The sequence below is a fragment of the Heptranchias perlo genome, chromosome 44, assembly GCF_035084215.1.
Source record: "Heptranchias perlo isolate sHepPer1 chromosome 44, sHepPer1.hap1, whole genome shotgun sequence".
NCBI lineage: Eukaryota > Metazoa > Chordata > Chondrichthyes > Hexanchiformes > Hexanchidae > Heptranchias > Heptranchias perlo.
The window spans coordinates 220669-240213 of NC_090368.1; the positions used below are offsets into that span (position 1 = coordinate 220669).

The 19545-nt window shown below is 46.6% G+C and overlaps 1 protein-coding gene across 2 annotated transcripts in view; it reads left to right on the top strand.

Moving 5' to 3' along the window:
* smad10a (SMAD family member 10a) overlaps positions 1 to 7929 on the top strand; it is an 84681-nt gene extending 76752 nt beyond the window's left edge. For both annotated transcript variants that reach the window (XM_067975806.1, XM_067975808.1), the window contains 2 exons: positions 1497 to 1635; positions 3277 to 7929. In XM_067975806.1, the coding sequence (XP_067831907.1) occupies positions 1497 to 1635; positions 3277 to 3488 (351 nt within the window). In that variant the 3' untranslated portion in view covers positions 3489 to 7929. The remainder of the gene's footprint in view (positions 1 to 1496; positions 1636 to 3276) is intronic.
* Positions 7930 to 19545: the final 11616 nt, after the last annotated feature.

The following is a 19545-nucleotide window of genomic DNA, read 5'->3' on the forward strand; positions in this document are numbered from 1 at the left end:
AGTTGTCTGCTGGGTTGATCTGTTTGTACCTTGTCGAAGCATCAATTGGATGTACAAGACCTGAGCAAGATGTGGCTTGGTATTCAGTGCAGCTGGTGCATGTTCTGAGTGAATTTTGATACTGGTTTTGATTGACAGTCCTGTACCTGAGGGACTACTCTGATCGTTTTTGAAGTCTATTTTAATTGATATTTTTAATTAATTATGAAGAATTTTTTTTTTAATCTTGCAATGTACCAGCTTGGACAACAAAAAGAAAGAGAGGTATGTAGCTAGCCTAGTGCAACATGTTCCAGTGTACGGGTTGGGAGATTAATGGGGAGATTCCATGAGTTCAATACTCACGGAAAACTTCGTCAGTCTCGTAGTTGAAAGTTATTGACGAGATTGGCCATGACAGGAGATTTTATTGTTCTGGGAAAGAGAAGCAAACAAATCTATTTAAACTGTTTTAGCTTCTGTGTTATCTTGATTAGCAGTTTAGTCTGAGCTACACAGTCTGTCAATGTGTATGTGCCTGTTTGCAGAGCTCAGGAGTGTATTGTAATATGGCAAAGTATTTCTGTGCATAAGCTGACAGTAACAGGGTTGATTGTTATTCCAATGGCTCAGATATTGTACACATACGGTCTAGCTTTAGTTCATAGCCTGTGGAAGCTGACGTGTGAAGAGCACAAATAAAGAGCATCGTACGCGAACTGGGTGGCACAGTGGGTTAAACATTGACCATTCACCTCTGAGGCTTGGGTTGAATTCAGCCCAGTCTCCCTCTCTGCTGGCTGTAAGATTCTGGGTGAAAGCTTGGGCAGTCCCAATCCAGTTTCTATTGGGAATGAGCCCACGGCACAAAACAGTTCCTACTTGACACCACAGGTTGAGTGGTGTGGGGAATGGAAAAATTGCTACACTGATGGGATAAGGGGTGCTCTTCTGAGGCTGGGCAGAGTACAAGGAGCTTTACTCTGCATCTGGATGCACTCTGATCTGGGAGTGATTGATGGTGACACTGAAATGTGAAAAATTCCAATACCCAGCATCAACGTCCCTCACCTTAATGAGACAAAACTTTATGTCCCGAATTGTAACAAACATAACAGATCAATGTGCAGCGACAGTGTATGCAGTTCTTGGTTGCAGCATAATGTTTCCAGGTTATCTCTGCACACCCTTTCTCTGTCCTATTTGAGTGATCTTCCCCATATACTCCAGTCATCATCTTCCAAACACCTGTCCCCAGTTACTGTTTGTTTCCTGCCTCTTCAGAGACCAATACGCACCTGCCCTGTGTGATTCTCTCCCAACTCCACTTCACCTTGCTACCTCCTCCCTGCCTTCAGAAGCCGTCTGAACACCTGTCTCTCCAACCATACCTTCACTTTCTTCCCCAAAGTTTCTCTTTTGCCTGCTCATGTCCACATCACATTTCAAGGTAAGGAGCAGAATATTTATTGTTTGAAGTGGTTTGTTACTTTTCACTGTGTCCTTTCTCTACACAGGTGTTTGATTTGCGTCAGTGTCACCGGCAGATGCAGCAACAGGCAGCTACAGCGCAAGCAGCAGCGGCAGCACAGGCTGCAGCCGTAGCAGGGAATATTCCCGGCCCTGGGTCTGTGGGAGGCATCGCACCTGCTGTTAGTAAGTAGGAGCACATTCAGGGCCCAACTTGGCCTCTTACAAATTGTCTGTCTCTTTGGAGTAATCAGAAAATTATTCCCAAAATGTACATCTTTCGGATGAGAATTTAAACCAAAGCCCCATCTGCCCTCTCTGACAGTTGTAAAATATCCCATGGCAGTCTTCAAAGAGGATAGGGGTGTTCTCCCGGTGTCCTGGGCCAATATTTATCTCTCAACCAACATCACTAAAACAGATAATCTGGTCATTTATCTCATTGCTGTTTGTGGGTCTTTGCTGTGCTCAGTTTGGCTGCCGCGTTTCCCTACAGTGACTACACTTTAAAAAATTACTTAATTGGCTGTGAAGCGCTTTGGGACGACCTAAAGTTGAGAGATTCTATATAAATGCAAGTTTGATCTTTCTTTAAATTCATGTCTCGTATACTCTATATTCACACAGTTAGGTACCGATGCCAGCTCATTTCAATCGTACAGTATTCCCTGAATGGGAGGACATGCGAGTTGGAAATATCCCGACTACAGGCCACCTGTGTCCTGTAGGTAAGCACTAGGTATCTGCTTGCTGCTTCCCTTCATGGGATGCAGCAGAGTTTGGGGATAAAATAGCAGAGCACTAAGGTCTTTGGGTATCTCCCTCTACCAGTTTCTAGTGTCAATTGGCAGTGTGTCCTTAAAAGGACCATCTGTAATAAATGGGTACAATGCACACTTGGTAATGTATGTGATTTGGACAACCATGATACGCAAATCCACTTATTCCAACCAAACCCTTAACAGCTCTTTTGTGTGAAACTAAGACTGGGAAAGTTCTGCTGCAATGTCCACCTTGGTGGGAATTGTATGCGGCCTCACTCTCTGATTATTCTCCATCGGTAATGCCTGTGCCAGCTTGGTTCTGCACAACACTGTCTATTTTTGTGATTCTCCATCTCGCCAGTTTGAACTTCCTCCTGAAATGAGATGCTCTGAAAGATAAGGCCGCCCAGAGCCACACCCCATACCTCACATTAGCTGCATCTCGGAGCTGAGACTTCTTCCTGCCCTGCCCTCTCTACTGAAGAATGGGCAATTAGCAATCTTTAATGGTGGTTTTTTTTAAAAAATGGGCAGAAAGCGTGAATGTGGAGATTGACCGCTGTGAGAGAATGTGGCTTTCACAGTGGGAAGCACACAGTTTGATTCCTCAGGTGTAAACTCTTTGAACTTATGTTGTGAAGGACAGAGGTGAATATTAAGGTGTCTCCTTTATCTTTAAGCAGGCTATTCTAATTGCAATGTGGACAACTCAGTTCAGCTAAACCTACAGCATTTCAACCTTTCCTCCCACCCTGCAAATGAAATATTAGTAGGACTTTGTTTGTCTCCATTTGAAAAAAAATTGTCTGTCTAAGGTTTACAAGCAGTTCTCTGACTTTGTGAATCAACCACTGGCTTCCTTCCTTGAGTGAAGCACCTTTGCAGGCAACTTCAGCAAAATCAGACTGTTGTGTCGGGAGTTACGTAGAGAGGTCATGTCATCCTGCGTGTAACATCGGTGTGTAGCACTATACTGACTGATGTGAGGGTCTTTTGTGGCTTTGTACTTTGTCTTCCACTGTTGCCTACATCCTGCACTGCTGAAGTCTCTTTATTGTTTCAGGTCTTTCTGCAGCTGCGGGGATTGGAGTTGATGATCTGAGACGTCTCTGCATTCTCCGGCTGAGCTTTGTAAAGGGCTGGGGACCAGACTACCCACGGCAGAGCATCAAACACACACCCTGCTGGATTGAGGTCCACCTCCACCGGGCACTTCAGCTCTTGGACGAGGTTCTGCACACCATGCCCATCACCGACCCCGGATCAGTTAACTGACATTGGTTGCTTTCATCCTTTCTTTGTTCCCCTCTCCCGCCCAATTAAGTCAGACTTGTAAACTGACCAATTGAAGCTGGGGACCTCTGCAGTCACTTCAGACTGATGCAACATAACTTTATTTTTATATAAGTTTTATCTTATTGCTTATTTACCATGTGCATAAAAGCATGGTCATGAAAGATTCACACTACAGCCACGATGGAGAAGTTTTAGGAACTTGCTCCCTATCTTTGCAAGATGTATTTATTTGGACTTCGGATTTACAGCAACAAATCACGTGGTTCTGGTTCATTTCCCAGTACGGACACTGGATCAGGATTTGCTTGCTCTGACTTTGGATTTCCTGTGTAACAGGTTTATCAGGACAAGAATCTTCAAACTGTTTTTAGGTTTCTACCTGGGCAATAGATGCTCTGAGTGATTTTTATTTTACTCTTTGTTTTGTTAAAGGGAATTTAAGCACTGCTGTTCTGCTATCACTAGATGTCACTATATCGTGCGACAACTTAGCCTAAACTAGAGGTGAAAATTCTGAGATCTGTTTTAACTATCCAATCAAATAATATAGTCCAACATCCTGTGCTGCTTTTTTTTCCTGAATGAAATTTTTACATGGCCAGGTAAAGGTGTTCCAAGGTGTAGTGAACTTACTTACAAAGCAGACTGAGGATGGACAGTTTGAAGGCTTGTACCTTATTTCAGATTGTTCTCTGCAGCTCGTCCCTGGCATCAGGTTGGATCAAATTCTTTCTCCTTCACTTTTGTTATGTGGAATTCCAGATTCAAGGATATACTTGAAAAGATATTTTGCCAGATAGTGTCCATGAGCTCTGACCCATGCACGCACTGCTCTCCCAAAGCCTGAAATACCGTCAAGTGCTGACCACGGGGAGCACAGTTCTGGGCTCTATGTTCTTGTAAAAGAGGAAAGTTTAACAGTCAGCCGCAGTGATTTTCATTTGGATTCTATTGAACCATACGTGACTGTGAGCTGAAGCACCATGGATTCTTTATTCACCCCCCCCCCCACCTTTTCCCCCTCTCGCCCTATTGCTTGGGACTGCTTGCAATACATAACATCATCTGAAGGTTTAATTGCAACTTGCGTGACCTTTCACCAGACAATGTGGAGGACTATCCCGCTCCCCCCGCCCCCAAAAAGTGCTTCTATTCTGGACTGGGCACTAAGTTAACAGATGCTGGTGTGACATTGTAACTTCCATGAGCTTGGCATGGAACAGTTTAGATGCTTATCTCTTACCCTAGTGCAGTGACAAAAATGAAGCTGTCCACATGAAGTTATGACAAGCTGGTCTTGCATCTGTCTGGATTCAGTTCAAGTTCGGTTCTATAATCGCACATGTAGTTGTTAAGGCGTGGCCTTTCTGTGACGTACTTGTGCAAATTGTGTGTTCTGGGCTAATATGACCAGGAGGTACACTACAGTGGTCGCTGCAGACTTCTCATCTGCTGAGTGCCTCCTTATAGCAGCATAGCTGTTCCACCATTCCATGTCAGCACTGCACATAGCCCAGAGTGTGTATTTTTAAATCAAACTACATACATTCCTCCTGTTTGGCCAGTTTCAGTCGGAGCCGCAGTTGGGCTTTGCACACCTGGGCCATGGAGGGAAATGAGCCGCTGTTCCTGCTCCAAATCACAGTGCAATGATTCCCTCTGTAGATCAGGTGATCACAGGATCGGGTGCAGTTGTGACACTATCTACTGTCAAACATCCTGCTGATACTCACTGTCTGCGTTCACATATGAAGATTGTCGCTTGACAGAGGTACCAGAGGCCCATAGAACCAGATCCCAGCAAGAGCTGGTGCCTTCAGGAAAAAGGGTGGAAATGGGCAAAAACACCTAAACTAGATTCAAGCAACCGCACGCCGTAAAGACATCCTGGATATGGCTGAGGATTCTCTTCCTGCTTCACGATAAACATTAGATTTCCATTAAGTGCCCTGCCTTTTACACAGTTTGTACCCCTGGAAGACTGTTTGGTTACAAAGAAAAACAGCAGATACATTAAACTGGAGGAATTGAGCAAGCTCGATCCTCTGATCTACCCCGAACTCTTCTTGTTCTTACACCACAGAGCAAATACACAAGTTATATCGTCTAAGGATTTTAACTGTGATATTTCCGTGATTTCTTAAAGAAACCATTATTGTTTGGATAGTGCAGTGGTAGCTTTATACTGCACCTCACACCTGCTGTATGTGCTGAATGGGACAAATTTAGCAGAAATGTTACACTATCTAATCTATGCTGTGCCTAATGGGGCAGTGTAAAGGAAGGTTTTCATTGGAGGTGTACTCACAATAGTATCAATTATTTCACCCTGATGGACATAATAAGAAATCCATTTTAAAATTTTAAAACTAAATCCTAGCCATCCCCACCCCTTCCCCCAACAAAAATAATTTTACTGAATTTGGTCAGACCTGTCCTGCTCTGCTCCTCTCAGGCCTGGTTATCAGTTGCACACTCTGTAACTCTTTGCAGTGGTCTGAACCCTAACCCTGTGCCCCGATTCCTCCTGTGCTCCGATACCCCCTGTGCCCCTCGAGGCGTGTACTTGATACCTCCTGTGCCCCTCGAGGCGTGTGCTCGATACCTCCTGTGCCCCTCGAGGCGTGTACTCGATACCTCCTGTGCCCCTCGAGGCGTGTACTTGATACCTCCTGTGCCCCTCGAGGCATGTACTCGATACCTCCTGTGTGTCCCCCCCCCCCCAAGGCGTGTACCCTGATACCTCCTGTGCCCCCGGGGCGTGCAGCCATGCTTCAGTAACCTGGACCCCGTGATGCAGGAAGCATGTTAAGACATAGTAACGAAGTAGAATTTTTTAAGTGGTAGGTTATAAATTTGTGATGAGTTCAGTGAATTTTATGAGTAAATTTAATTTTTAAATTCAATTTACATCTTAAAATACTGAAGTATCACCTGAGGCACCAGTTGTGGTGGAAGTTTACTGTTAAACGTCCAACTGTCCTCCCCCCCCCCCCCCCCCCCTCCCTGCAAACAAGGAGCAATAGAAAATCGCCAACAGTCTAAAGCAATTACAGCAGTTTGTTGGTTCTAGACATTCTTCAGGGCTTGTTGGGAAATACTTTTGAATCTTTGGCCTGAGTCGTGTTCTTTTGCAGGTGCCTGGCCAGCTCGAACCAGGTGTACAATTGTACCTGGCCAGTTTGAACTAGGTGTACAATTGTACCTGGCCAGCTCGAACCAGGTGTACAATTGTACCTGGCCAGTTCGAACTAGGTGTACAATTGTACCTGGCCAGCTCAAACTAGCTGTACAATTGTACCTGGCCAGTTCGAACTAGGTGTACAATTGTACCTGGCCAGTTAGAACTAGGTGTACAATTGTACCTGGCCAGTTAGAACTAGGTGTACAATTGTACCTGGCCAGCTCGAACTAGGTGTACAATTGTACCTGGCCAGTTCGAACTAGGTGTACAATTGTACCTGGCCAGCTCGAACTAGGTGTACAATTGTACCTGGCCAGTTCGAACTAGGTGTACAATTGTACCTGGCCAGTTCGAACTAGGTGTACAATTGTACCTGGCCAGTTCGAACCAGGTGTACAATTGTACCTGGCCAGTTCGAACCAGGTGTACAATTGTACCTGGCCAGTTCGAACCAGGTGTACAATTGTACCTGGCCAGTTCGAACCAGGTGTACAATTGTACCTGGCCAGTTCGAACCAGGTGTACAATTGTACCTCATTTCTGTCTGTCGTCTTGTGTTCCAAGGGTGGAAACCAGTTGATTATTTGTGTGTCATTATTGATCACCCAGAGAACAGTTGATGCCGCATCAGCTTTAACTTCTTCCACATCCACCCCCCAAAAAGTGGTGTCAAATAGTTAAACTCCTTTTGAGTAGGTGAGCGTACAAATGTATCCCTAATGAAACTCTTGCTCAGGTTACCAGCACTGCATTCCCTTCTTCCTCTTGCACTAGCAGATGCCTGGGGAGAGGAAATGTTCTGTTTGAAAAATCCAGGCCTGTGGTGGCTAGTCCTGAAGGTTTCACTCCGAGAAATTGGACACCTGACCAAACAGAAAATTGCACGGTACTGAAACATTCCGTGTTAATGGAGAGAGGCCAGATCCAGATATAAACTGCTCCCCAGCACCTCAAATCACTTACAGTAACACCTGGTCTTTGAATTACATTTTATGTTTAAGATTTATTTTCTGTTCTGTTAATATTTATACTTAGTTACTGAGTAAACAATTAAAATAACAGGCTGTGGTACAAATGAGTGCAGGGGGGCTGTTTCTGATGTGCAGTTTTATCCAGACCCTGTTGTATGTGTAATATTTCCTGGCAAGCAGTTGTAGGATTGTTGGAATTTGATGATTTGTGTAGAGAAGAGGTTTAAACTGCCCTGACCACATGTATAAAATCTTTTGTCACACATCTGTGTATTTTTTTCTTGCCTTTTATGAGATGTATACAAGAAGTGAGATGACCTGTCCATTGTAAACAGTTTCTCCACCATCATCTCATTATTTCTACTCCGAGAGTTCAGTGGGCAACCGGCTGTGGGTCTGAGCCATAAAGACCAAGGGGAAAGTCCCAGGATTAATGCTTGGAGTTTGCTGATCTCAGCCTAGGCAGCTCTTGAGCTGCTACAATTGATCTTGGCACTCGGAGAGAGAGAGGGGGGAGGATGGGGGAAGGGGGAGGAGGAGAGAATGGGGAAGGGCGAGGGGAGAAGGAGGTAGGTAGAAGGGCGAGGGGAGAAAGAGGGAGGAGGAGAGAATGGGGAAGGGTGAGGGGAGGAGGGAATGGGGAAGGGCGAGGGGAGGAAGGGGGAGGAGGAGGGAGGGAGAAGGGCGAGGGGAGGGAGGGGGAGGGGAGGAAGAGGGAAGAGGAGTGGGGAGGAAGAGGAGTGGGGGGGGAGCGGAAGAGGGAAGAGTAGTGGGGGGACTAGGAAGAGCTGCTGCTGACCTCTATTTAGCCAGTCCAGCTGGAAAGTATGTGTGGAGATGGGGTAGGGAGTACATTGAGTGCAGCTGTGATCCCTCCATGGTTCTTAGCCTGCAGCCATTCAAGCCTGGGTTTTCTAATTAGTTATTTGAACGCTGGCAGGAACCCGTGGCATGGTTGTCCAGCCATACACCAGAGAAACGGACGTGGATGAGCTCTGAAGGCACTCGTTCATTCCTTGATACGTGTTTCCCTCTGAGCTGGTCTGCCCCGCTCTTCCGTCTCTGCCCCTCTATATTTCTTACTGCCTAATCAGCTTGTTGGAGCTGTTTGTTTCTCCTCATGTGTTACCTGAATCTGTCCCTTTTTTGCCTTTTTGCTCCATTTCTCGTATCTACCCTGCCATCATCTCTGCATCTCTCTGTTTCTCAGTGGTTGACATATTCCTTGTAGCGTGGACCTGTTTGCCCACTTGTGATTTTTAAAGTCAGTATGCTCGAAGAAAAACTAGTGGGAAGCCTGTGGCTGCCGGGGCCAACGTTGGCAGGAATAGATGGGCAGAATATGCACTGAGTATGGTTTCGCTACGGGCCTTCAAAAGGAAACTGGTCTAGTTCCTACAAGTGGAAGACATCTGGAGTTTTGGAAGGTAGGTGCGGCCAGTGGTGACTAGTGGTGTCCGTTTCGGCGATCCCCTGCAGCTTTTTTCACCGTCTCTGGCGTGGAGGTTGAGAGGAATTTCCCACATTGTTTCTGTAGATTGGCGTAAGATTGACTGGGGGGGCGGTGATGCATGTAGGCTGCACCCTGTCTCGATGAACCAGATCTGATCTTATTTTGTATGTTCATCTGTGCTTATTTCTAGAGTTACTGCAGAGGTTTCCTTACAGAGTGACTATTCTGAAATGATGGTACATATGGTGGAAGTTTGGGAGCATCTAGGGTTCAGTGAGTATAATAGAACTTAAAATGCTGATAAGGGCGGGCAATAAGGACAACAGTATAGAAATATCGAACTTTAAAAAGCAAACTTCAAGAGAAAGCAAAATTATTTTTTTTAAATATTAATTGGAGCACAATAATGGCTGAAATATATTTAGTGGGAAGAGGAGGGTATTTAATGTTTATTTAGCTTTCAATCAAAATTAATTCCTGCCAAATTGAAACAGATTAAAGGGCAACAGACCCCAACATGGTTAAGTAAGTGTACAAAAACTAGTATTAAACATGTTTGAGGTACGCTAGACTCCAGAGACAAAGAAATAATTAAATTGTTGTTATTTCAAATCTGTCTTGGCCCAAGAAGAGAGAAGAAAGTGACCTGAGACAAATACTGAATTTCCAGGAACGGGAGATTGAGCTATTTTTTTTTTTGCTCATGGGATGTGGGCATCGCTGGCGAGGCCGGCATTTATTGCCCATCCCTAATTGCCCTTGAGAAAATGGTGGTGAGCTGCCTTCTTGAACCGCTGTAGTCCGTGTGGTGAAGGTTCTCCCACAGTGCTGTTAGGAAGAGAGTTCCAGGATTTTGACCCAGCGACGATGAAGGAACAGCGATATATTTCCAAGTCGGGATGGTATGTGTCTTGGAGGGGAACGTGCAGGTGGTGTTCCCATGTACCTGCTGCTCTTGTCCTTCCAGGTGGGAGAGGTCACGGGTTTGGGAGGTGCTGTCGAAGAAGCCTTGGCGAGTTGCTGCAGTGCATCCTGTGGATGGTACACACTGCAGCCACTGTGCACCGGTGGTGAAGGGAGTGAATGTTTAGGGTGGTGGATGGGGTGCCAATGAAGCGGGCTGCTTTGTCCTGGATGGTGTTGAGCTTCTTAAGTGTTGTTGGAGCTGCACTCATCCAGGCAAGTGGAGAGTATTCCATCACACTCCTGACTTGTGCCTTGTAGATGGTGGAAAGGCTCTGGGGAGTCAGGAGGTGAGTCACTCGCCGCAGAATACCCAGCCTCTGACCTGCTCTTGTAGCCACAGTATTTACATGGCTGGTCCAGTTAAGTTTCTGGTCAATGGTGACCCCCAGGATGTTGATGATGGGGGATTCGGGAATGGTAATGCCTCTACGGCAAGGGGATGTGGTTAGACTCTTGTTGGAGATGGTCATTGCCTGGCACTTGTCTGGCGCGAATGTTACGGCACTTATGAGCCCAGGCCTGGATGTTGTCCAGGTCTTGCTGCATGCGGGCTCGGACTGCTTCATTATCTGAGGGGTTGCGAACGGAACTGAACACTGTGCAATCATCAGCGAACATTCCCATTTCTGACCTTATGATGGAGGGAAGGTCATTGATGAAGCAGCTGAAGATGGTTGGGCCTAAGACACTGCCTTGAGGAACTCATGCAGCAGTTTCCTGGGGCTGAGATGATTGGCCACCAACAACCACTACCATCTTTCTTTGTGCTAGGTATGACTCCAGTCACTGGAGAGTTTTCCCCCTGATTCCCATTGACTTCAATTTTACGAGGGCTCCTTGGTGCCACACTCGGTCAAATGCTGCCTTGATGTCAAGGGCAGTCACTCTCACCTCACCTCTGGAATTCAGCTCTTTTGTCCATGTTTGGATCAAGGCTGTAATGAGGTCTGGAGCTGAGTGGTCCTGGCGGAACCCAAACTGAGCATCGGTGAGCAGGTTATTGGTGAGTAAGTGCCGCTTGATAGCACTGTCGGCGACACCTTCCATCACTTTGCTGATGATTGAGAGTAGACTGATGGGACGGTAATTGGCCGGATTGGATTTGTCCTGCTTTTTGTGGACAGGACATACCTGGGCAATTTTCCACATTGTCGGGTAGATGCCAGTGTTGTAGCTGTACTGGAACAGCTTGGCTAGAGGCGCAGCTAGTTCTGGAGCACAAGCCTTCAGCACTACAGCCGGGATGTTGTCGGGGCCCATAGCCTTTGCTGTATCCAGTGCACTCAGCCGTTTCTTGATATCACGTGGAGTGAATTCAATTGGCTGAAGACTGGCTTCTGTGATGGTGGGGATATCGGGGGGCGGCCGAGATGGATCATCCACTCGGCACTTCTGGCTGAAGATGGTTGCAAACGCTTCAGCCTTGTCTTTTGCACTCACATGCTGGACTCCGCCATCGTTGAGGATGGGGATGTTTACAGAGCCTCCTCCTCCTGTTAGTTGTTTAATTGTCCACCACCATTCACGACTGGATGTGGCAGGACTGCAGAGCTTTGATCTGATCCGTTGGTTGTGGAATCGCTTAGCTCTGTCTATAGCATGTTGCTTCCGCTGTTTAGCATGCATGTAGTCCTGAGTTGTAGCTTCACCAGGTTGGCACCTCATTTTTAGGTACGCCTTGTGCTGCTCCTGGCATGCTCTTCTACACTCCTCACTGAACCAGGGTTGATCCCCTGGCTTGTTGGTAATGGTAGAGTGAGGAATATGCCAGGCCATGAGGTTACAGATTGTGCTGGAATACAATTCTGCTGCTGTTGATGGCCCTCAGCACCTCATGGATGCCCAGTTTTGAGCTGCTAGATCTGTTCTGAATCTATCCCATTTAATACGGTGGTAGTGCCACACAACACGTTGGATGGTGTCCTCAGTGCGAAGACGGGACTTCATCTCCACGAGGACTGTGCGGTGGTCACTCCTACCAATACTGTCGTGGACAGATGCATCTGCAACAGGTAGATTGGTGAGGACAAGGTCAAGTAAGTTTCTCCCCCGTGTTGGTTCGCTCACCATCTGCCGCAGGCTCAGTCTAGCAGCATGAAAATAACGTAAGAAATAGGAACGGGAGTAGGCCATACAGCCCCTCGAGCCCGCTCCGCCATTCAATAAGATCATTGCTGATTCTTAACCTCAACTCCACTTTCCCACCCGACCCCCATATCCCTCAATTCCCTTAGAGTCCAAAAATCTATCGATCTCAGTCTTGAATATAATCAATGACTCAGCATCCACAGTCCTCGAGTAGAGAATTCCAAAGATTCACAACCCTCTGTGTGAAGAAATTTTTCCTCATCTCGGTCCTAAATGGCCAACCCCTCATCATGAGTCTATGCCCCCTAGTTCTAAACTCTCCAGCCAGGGGAAACAGCCTCTCAGCATCTACCCTTTCAAGCCCTCTAAGAATTTTATATGTTTCAATGAGATCACCTCTCATTCTTCTAAACTCCAGAGAGTATAGGCCCATTCTACACAATCCTCATAGGACAATCCTCTCATCCCAGGAATCAATCTAGTGAACCTGTGTTGCTCCCCCTCTAAGGCAAGTATATTCTTCCTTAGGTAAGGAGACCAAAACTGCACACAGTACTCCAGGTGCGGTCTCACCAGAGCCCTATATAATTGCAGCAAGACCTTACTCTTATACTCCAACGCCCTTGCAATAAAGGCTAACATACCATTTGTCTTCCTAATTGCTTGCTGTACCTGCATGTTAACTTTCTGTGATTCATATACAGAATGATTACCAATTCTGTCTACCAACATTTCTTAGTCTCTCACCTTTTAAAAAAAAATTAAAGAAATAACAAGGAATATACGGTCATAAAATATCAGATAATTTTAACTTTGACAAAATACCTGGTCCAGACAACTTTTTTTATTCGTTCATTGGATGTGGGCGTCACTGGCATTTACTGCCCATCCCTGATTGCCCTTGAGAAGGTGGTGGTGAGCCGCGACCTTGAACCACTGCAGTCCGTGTGGTGAAGGTTCTCCCACAGTGCTGTTAGGGAGTTCCAGGATTTTGACCCAGCGACGATGAAGGAACGGCGATATATTTCCAAATCGGGATGTTGTGTGACTTGGAGGGGAACATGCAGATGATTGTGTTCCCATGTGCCTGTTGCCCTTGTCCTTCTAAGTGGTAAAGGTCGCGGGTTTGGGAGGTGCTGTTGAAGAAGCCTTAGCGTCCTGCAGATAGTACACACTGCAGCCATGGTGTGCCGGTGGTGAAGGGAGTGAATGTTCAGGGTGGTGGATGGGGTGCCAATCAAGCGGGCTGCTTTGTCCTGGATGGTGTCAAGCTTCTTGAGTGTTGTTGGAACTGCACTCATCCAGGCAAGTGGAGAGTATTCCATCGCACTCCTGACTTGTGTTTGTGGATGGTGGAAAGGCTTTGGGGAGTCAGGAGGTGACTCACTTGCTGCAGAATACCCAATACTTAAAGAAAATGGGATTGTAATTAATTGAGACTTTTTATCCCCTTTATTAAAGTTGTTTTGTGGTCACAGTATGTTAATATATGGTGCATTCTGGTCGTAAGTGAGCTTTACTGAGTGGCTGAGGTTATAGATGGGCCTGGGGAATGATGTGAAACTTACATGGAGGGTGCTGTTGACATGCTGGCCGGCCACTGGTAATGGGCCAGGACAAGGAGATGATTTTGAAGAATTTCTCTTGAAACTCAGTGAATGCCTGTTTTTTTTGGGTGATCTTCCATTGTGCTTTAATCCACGGCGATCAGGTTGGAGGGAAGGGTCCTCCTCCTCTCACTTCAATAGAATGCAGTTAGGATAAAACCCATCACCTTGCCCATGTGAGCATCCAGTTAGGTCACACTGGGGAGACCCAGGAGATAGTTTCCCAGATCTGGTTTAATGGGGTGCTGGGTGATTTTATGGATGTCACATAGAACTCTCTATATGAGGCAGAATGTTTGGCTGTGATAAGAAAACATGGAGGATTGTGCCCTCCTCATCAGTCTCTTCAACATCCTCCCTTGAATGTGGGGTTCCATCTGCACAACTGGACAGGTGTGGTTCTGAAATTAATTTTAATTTATTACAGGTTGAAATCATGCACTGCAGCACAAAGTCTCAACTGTCGCCTGTTAGGGTTCGTTCATTATTGAAACTTTAGCTGCCATTTTGTAGATTCGACCGAGTATGACATCAAGTAAAACTGAGGTCATTGGGGGTTAAGGGGAAAACCCTTCAGTAGCTAGAGTCGTACCTGACACAAAGGAAGATGGTCGTACTTATTGGAGGCCAATTGTTTAGGACGTAGCTGCAGGAGTTCCTCAGGGAAGTGTCACTGGCCCAACCATCTTTAGTGACTTCATCAGTGACCTTCCCTCCACCGTAAAGGCAGGGGTGGGGCTGTTCACTGACAATTCTACAGTGTTCAGCTCCATTCCTGATAATGAAGCAGCTCGTACCAGCCTGCAGGAAGACCTGGATAATATCCAAGCTTAGACTAAACATTTGCTTTGCAGAAGTGCCAAGTAGAAACCATCTCCAACAATAAAAGGCCAATCACCGCCCCCTGACCTTCAATAGCACCATCAACATCTTAAAGGTCACTATTGACCAAAAGCTTAACTGGATATGAACACTGTGGCTACAAGAGCAGGGCAGAGACTGAGTACTCTACAACAAGTGGTTTGCCAACTGACCCCTCAAAACCTCTTCACCATCTACAAGGCACAAGTCAGGAGTGTGATGGAATACTCTCCACTTCCCTGGATGGGTGCAGTTGTAACAACACAAGAAGCTCGACACCATTCAGGACAAAGCAGTCGCTTGATCGGCGCCTCTCCCACTGGGTGCAATATCCACCCTCTCCACCGTCAATCAAACTAGCAGTCACAAGGCCATGTGTTATCTGCAGTTACAAATAGTCTCATGATCACTGAGAACATCTCAGCTGTTCTTAAAACTTTCTGCATTTGCAGGTAGGTAGCGGTTGGGGGGGGGGGGGACGTTGGCCAGTAATTCTGACTGCACCATGCACACGAGGACCGGACCGGGCTGTGATGAGCCTACAATTGAATGGACTGCTGACACTGACTGTCCAGACTTGGGTGAGGTACCAAAGGATGGCAAATGTCAATAGAACTCAGCAAGAGTTTGAGCCATTGGGGGTGTAGGGAAGAAAACTGGAACATGTAAAAGCAGCACTTCTAATCTTGCTAACTGTTCGACAGTTATATTGTTTGGCACAGTTGGTGTTTCGACTTGCATTTTATTTTATTAATGGTTAAGAGAACAGTATGGCGATCTAGTCACAGGGGAAATGTTGTCACTTAATTGGAGCCAACACTTGGATATTTTCAATCAGCTCCCATCCTTCCAACTGGGGCCAAGCTGAAAGCAAAGGCCAAAAATGTCCACAAAGAAACTGATCTTACTCCAAGGGTCCAAATGATCAATAAATTACTGTTTCAGTGTCTGGGACGGTTACATTCTACTGCCTCCAAATTAGTCCGAGCATAAATCCATCCCCGAGATGGATGACAACTATGCTTTTCCTCCCAGTGTTACAAACATACATCCTGCCCTCCAGTGTCAGAAGCCAAACGTTGCAGTGTAGCAATAAAATCTCTATGCAGCTGAACATTTGAACGTTGTGCTGTGTTAGCTGACCCCCACTGGGGAAATAATAGGAACAGTGCAATTGGGCAATGGAGAAACATAGATCAGCCAGGCATTCTGCTCTGATCACAATCTGCAGTTCCTCCTGGAAAGTGCACGTGTGTGGCTTTGATACTTTGCTGACACTCACTGCCTGTTCTGATGCATATGGATGTATTGGAAGGCAGCTAGTGCCCATGGAACTGTACCCCAGGCAGAGTTGGTACCTTCAGGGGAGGGGGAGACAATTGGAGGTAAAAGCTGCTGTAACAGTTTGTGTTTCTCTTGCATTTTTAGCTGGTAAACCGTGTAATGCCAAGAGTTTTGTTGGAACCTCGGTGGTTTGGTTTGCAATGCGACGTACTGTGACATGATGGACCCAATGGTGGTCCCAACAAAGGGCCTTTACCTTTTGTATGAAACCAATAAAGCTGGTGAAAGGCTAGAGAGCAAGACAGGGGAAATCCTGACTGACGCCAAACCCCCAGGTAATGCTGCAGTTTGTGTTTATACTGATGCCAGAATCAGGTTCTCAACTAAGGTCCGTAAGGAACTGGTGTACAACTCCATCAGAGTCCTGTGGGATTTTAAAAGCCCCATTTACATTTATTTTCTCAATCTGCTCTTGTGTTTCTCGCCCGGACTCATGTCCCATCACTGGAATTGAAATGAATTCTGCTCACAGGCTTCTGTCAACACCCACCTTGAATGGGTGCATGAAAGAACAGCCCCGGGCGTGACGAGTCCCTCCCCCATCATTGGTCGCCATCCTTTCTCACAAATTCCCCGCCAACAGTTTCTGCTTGGGACCACTGACATATCCAAAATCATATTCTGTTCCTCTCTCGCTCTCTCTCATTCCCTCTCCTCTTCTGTCTGTCTGTCTCTTTACCTCTCTCGCTGTCTTTCTCTCCCTCTATCACTCTGCCTGCCAGTGTGTCTCTCTCTCTCATACATTCAGGGCTCACACTGAAATGCTGGTGGTTCTTATCTGTCTCCACAGGCTTGGTGTGGAGCGATGAACAGGATGAATGTAACTACAGCCAGCTGGTCCCCAAGATCCTTAAAATAAGTGAAACTATTGGATCAGATTTTGAGCAGTTACAACCTTTAGTGCACATGTAATGATATTTAAAAGACTGAGAAAATGTAACTTTTACCCCTCAAAATTAATTTTATTTACAACTCAGTGAGATAAGCCCATCAAGCAGAGGTTTGCGTCAAACATTCTTACATATTTGGCCCTTTTTATGCTAGATATGATTAAACAGTAACTTGCAAAAGGGAATTGGATAAATACTTGAAAAGGAGAAATGCAGAGCTGTGGGAAAGAGCAGGGTAGTGGGACTAATTGGTAGTTCTTTCAGTGGGCCAGCACAGGCTTGATGGGCCGATTGGCCTCCTTCTGTGCTGTAAGATTCTATGATATATTTGTAGTGTATCTCAAAGCTCTCGTCCTTCCTGACATCTTTGCGTGCTTACGCTTGCCTTGATATCTAGTTAATTTAGGTAGCAATCCCCATAATAACCAACGGAGACTTTAGATTTGTTTCAGCTACAGGATGTGTCCTGTTCCTCCACAGACTCCTCCTCATATCTTTGAGAAACACTGGACTCCACTGGTCACTGGGCTGCTCTCCTGCGGGGCAGAATGTTGAGGATTCAGTGCTTACTAAGGGAATTGCATTGGCGAAGTTGTAACCTGCCGATCTGTGGCACGGAGCCGACACTTTAATCACTCGTAGAAACAGAACATTTACGGCATAGAAGGAGGCCATTCGGCCCATCACGTCTGTGCCGGTCAAAATAGAGCCACCCAGCCCAATCCCACTTTCCAGCACTCGGTCCGTAGCCCTATAGGTTACAGCATTTCAAGTGCACATCCAGGTACCTTTTAAATGAGTTGAGGGTTTCTGCCTCTACCACCCTTTCAGGCAGTGAGTTACAGACCCCCTCCACCCTCTGGGTGAAAAAATATTTCCTTAGCTCCCCTCTAATCCTTCTACCAGTTACTCTAAAATCTATGCCCCCTGCTTATTGACTTCCCTGCGAAGGGAAATAGATCCTTCCTATCCTCTCTATCTGGGCCCCTCATAATTTTATAAACCTCAATTAAATCATCCCTCTGCCTCCTCTGTTCCAAAAAAGACCACCCCAGCATATCCAATCTTTTCTCATAGCTAAAACTCTCCAGTCCTGGCAACAGCATCGTAAATCTCCTCTGTACCCTCTCGAGAGCAATCACATCTTCCCTGTAATGTGGCGACCAGAACTGTACGCAGTACTCAAGCTGTGGCCCAACTAATGTTTTTTTTTTATTTGTTCATGGGATGTGGGCGTCGCTGGCGAGGTTGGCATTTATTGCCCATCCCTAATTGCCCTTGAGAAGGTGGTGGTGAGCCGCCTTCTTGAACCACTGCAGTCCATGTGGTGAAGGTTCTCCCACAGTGCTGTTAGGAAGGGAGTTCCAGGATTTTGACCCAGCGATGTTGAAGGAACGGCGATATATTTCCAAGTCGGGATGGTGTGTGACTTGGAGGGGAGCGTGCAGGTGGTCGTGTTCCTATGTGGCTGCTGCTCTTATCCTTCTAGGTGGTAGAGGTCGCGGGTTTGGGAAGTGCTGTCAAAGGAACCTTGGCGAGTTGCTGCAGTGCATCCTGTGGATGGTACACACTGCAACCACTGTGCGCTGGTGGTGAAGGGAATGAATGTTTAGGGTGGTGGATGGGGTGCCAGTCAAGCAGGCTGCTTTGTCCTGGATGATCTCGAGCTTCTTGAGTGTTGTTGGAGCTGCACTCATCCAAGCAAGTGGAGAGTATTCCATCACACTCCTGACTTGTGCCTTGTAGATGGTGGAAAGGCTTTGGGGAGTTAGGAGGTGAGTCCCTCGCCGCAGAATACCCAGCCTCTGACCTGCTCTCATAGCCACAGTATTTATATGGCTGGTCCAGTTAAGTTTCTGGTCAATGATGACCCCCAGGATGTTGATGGTGAGGGATTCGGCAATGGTAATGCCGTTGAATGTTAAGGGGAGGTGGTTAGACTCTCTCTTGTTGGAGATGGTCATTGCCTGGCACTTGTCTGGCACAAATGTTACTTGCCACTTATCAGCCCAAGCCTGGATTTTGTCCAGGTCTTGCAGCATGCGGGCTCGGACTGCTTCATTATCTGAGGGGTTGCGAATGGAACTGAACACTGTGCAATCATCAGCAAACATCCCCATTTCTGACCTTATGATGGAGGGAAGGTCATTGATGAAGCAGCTGAAGATGGTTGGGCCTAGGACACTGCCCTGAGGAACTCCTGCAGCAATGTCCTGGGGCTGAGATGATTGGCCTCCAACAACCACTACCATCTTCCTTTGTGCTAGGTATGACTCCAGCCACTGGAGAGTTTTCCCCCTGATTCCCATTGACTTCAATTTTACTAGGGCTCCTTGGTGCCACACTCGGTCAAATGCTGCCTTGATGTCAAGGGCAGTCACTCTCACTTCACCTCTGGAATTCAGCTCTTTTGTCCATGTTTGGACCAAGGCTGTAATGAGGTCTGGAGCCGAGTGGTCCTGGCAGAACCCAAACTGAGCATCGGTGAGCAGGTTCTTGGTGAGTAAGTGCCGCTTGATAGCACTGTCGACGACACCTTCCATCACTTTACTTATGATTGAGAGTAGACTGATGGGGTGGTAATTGGCCGGATTGGATTTGTCCTGCTTTTTGTGGACAGGACATACCTGGGCAATTTTCCACATTGTCGGGTAGATGCCAGTGTTGTAGCT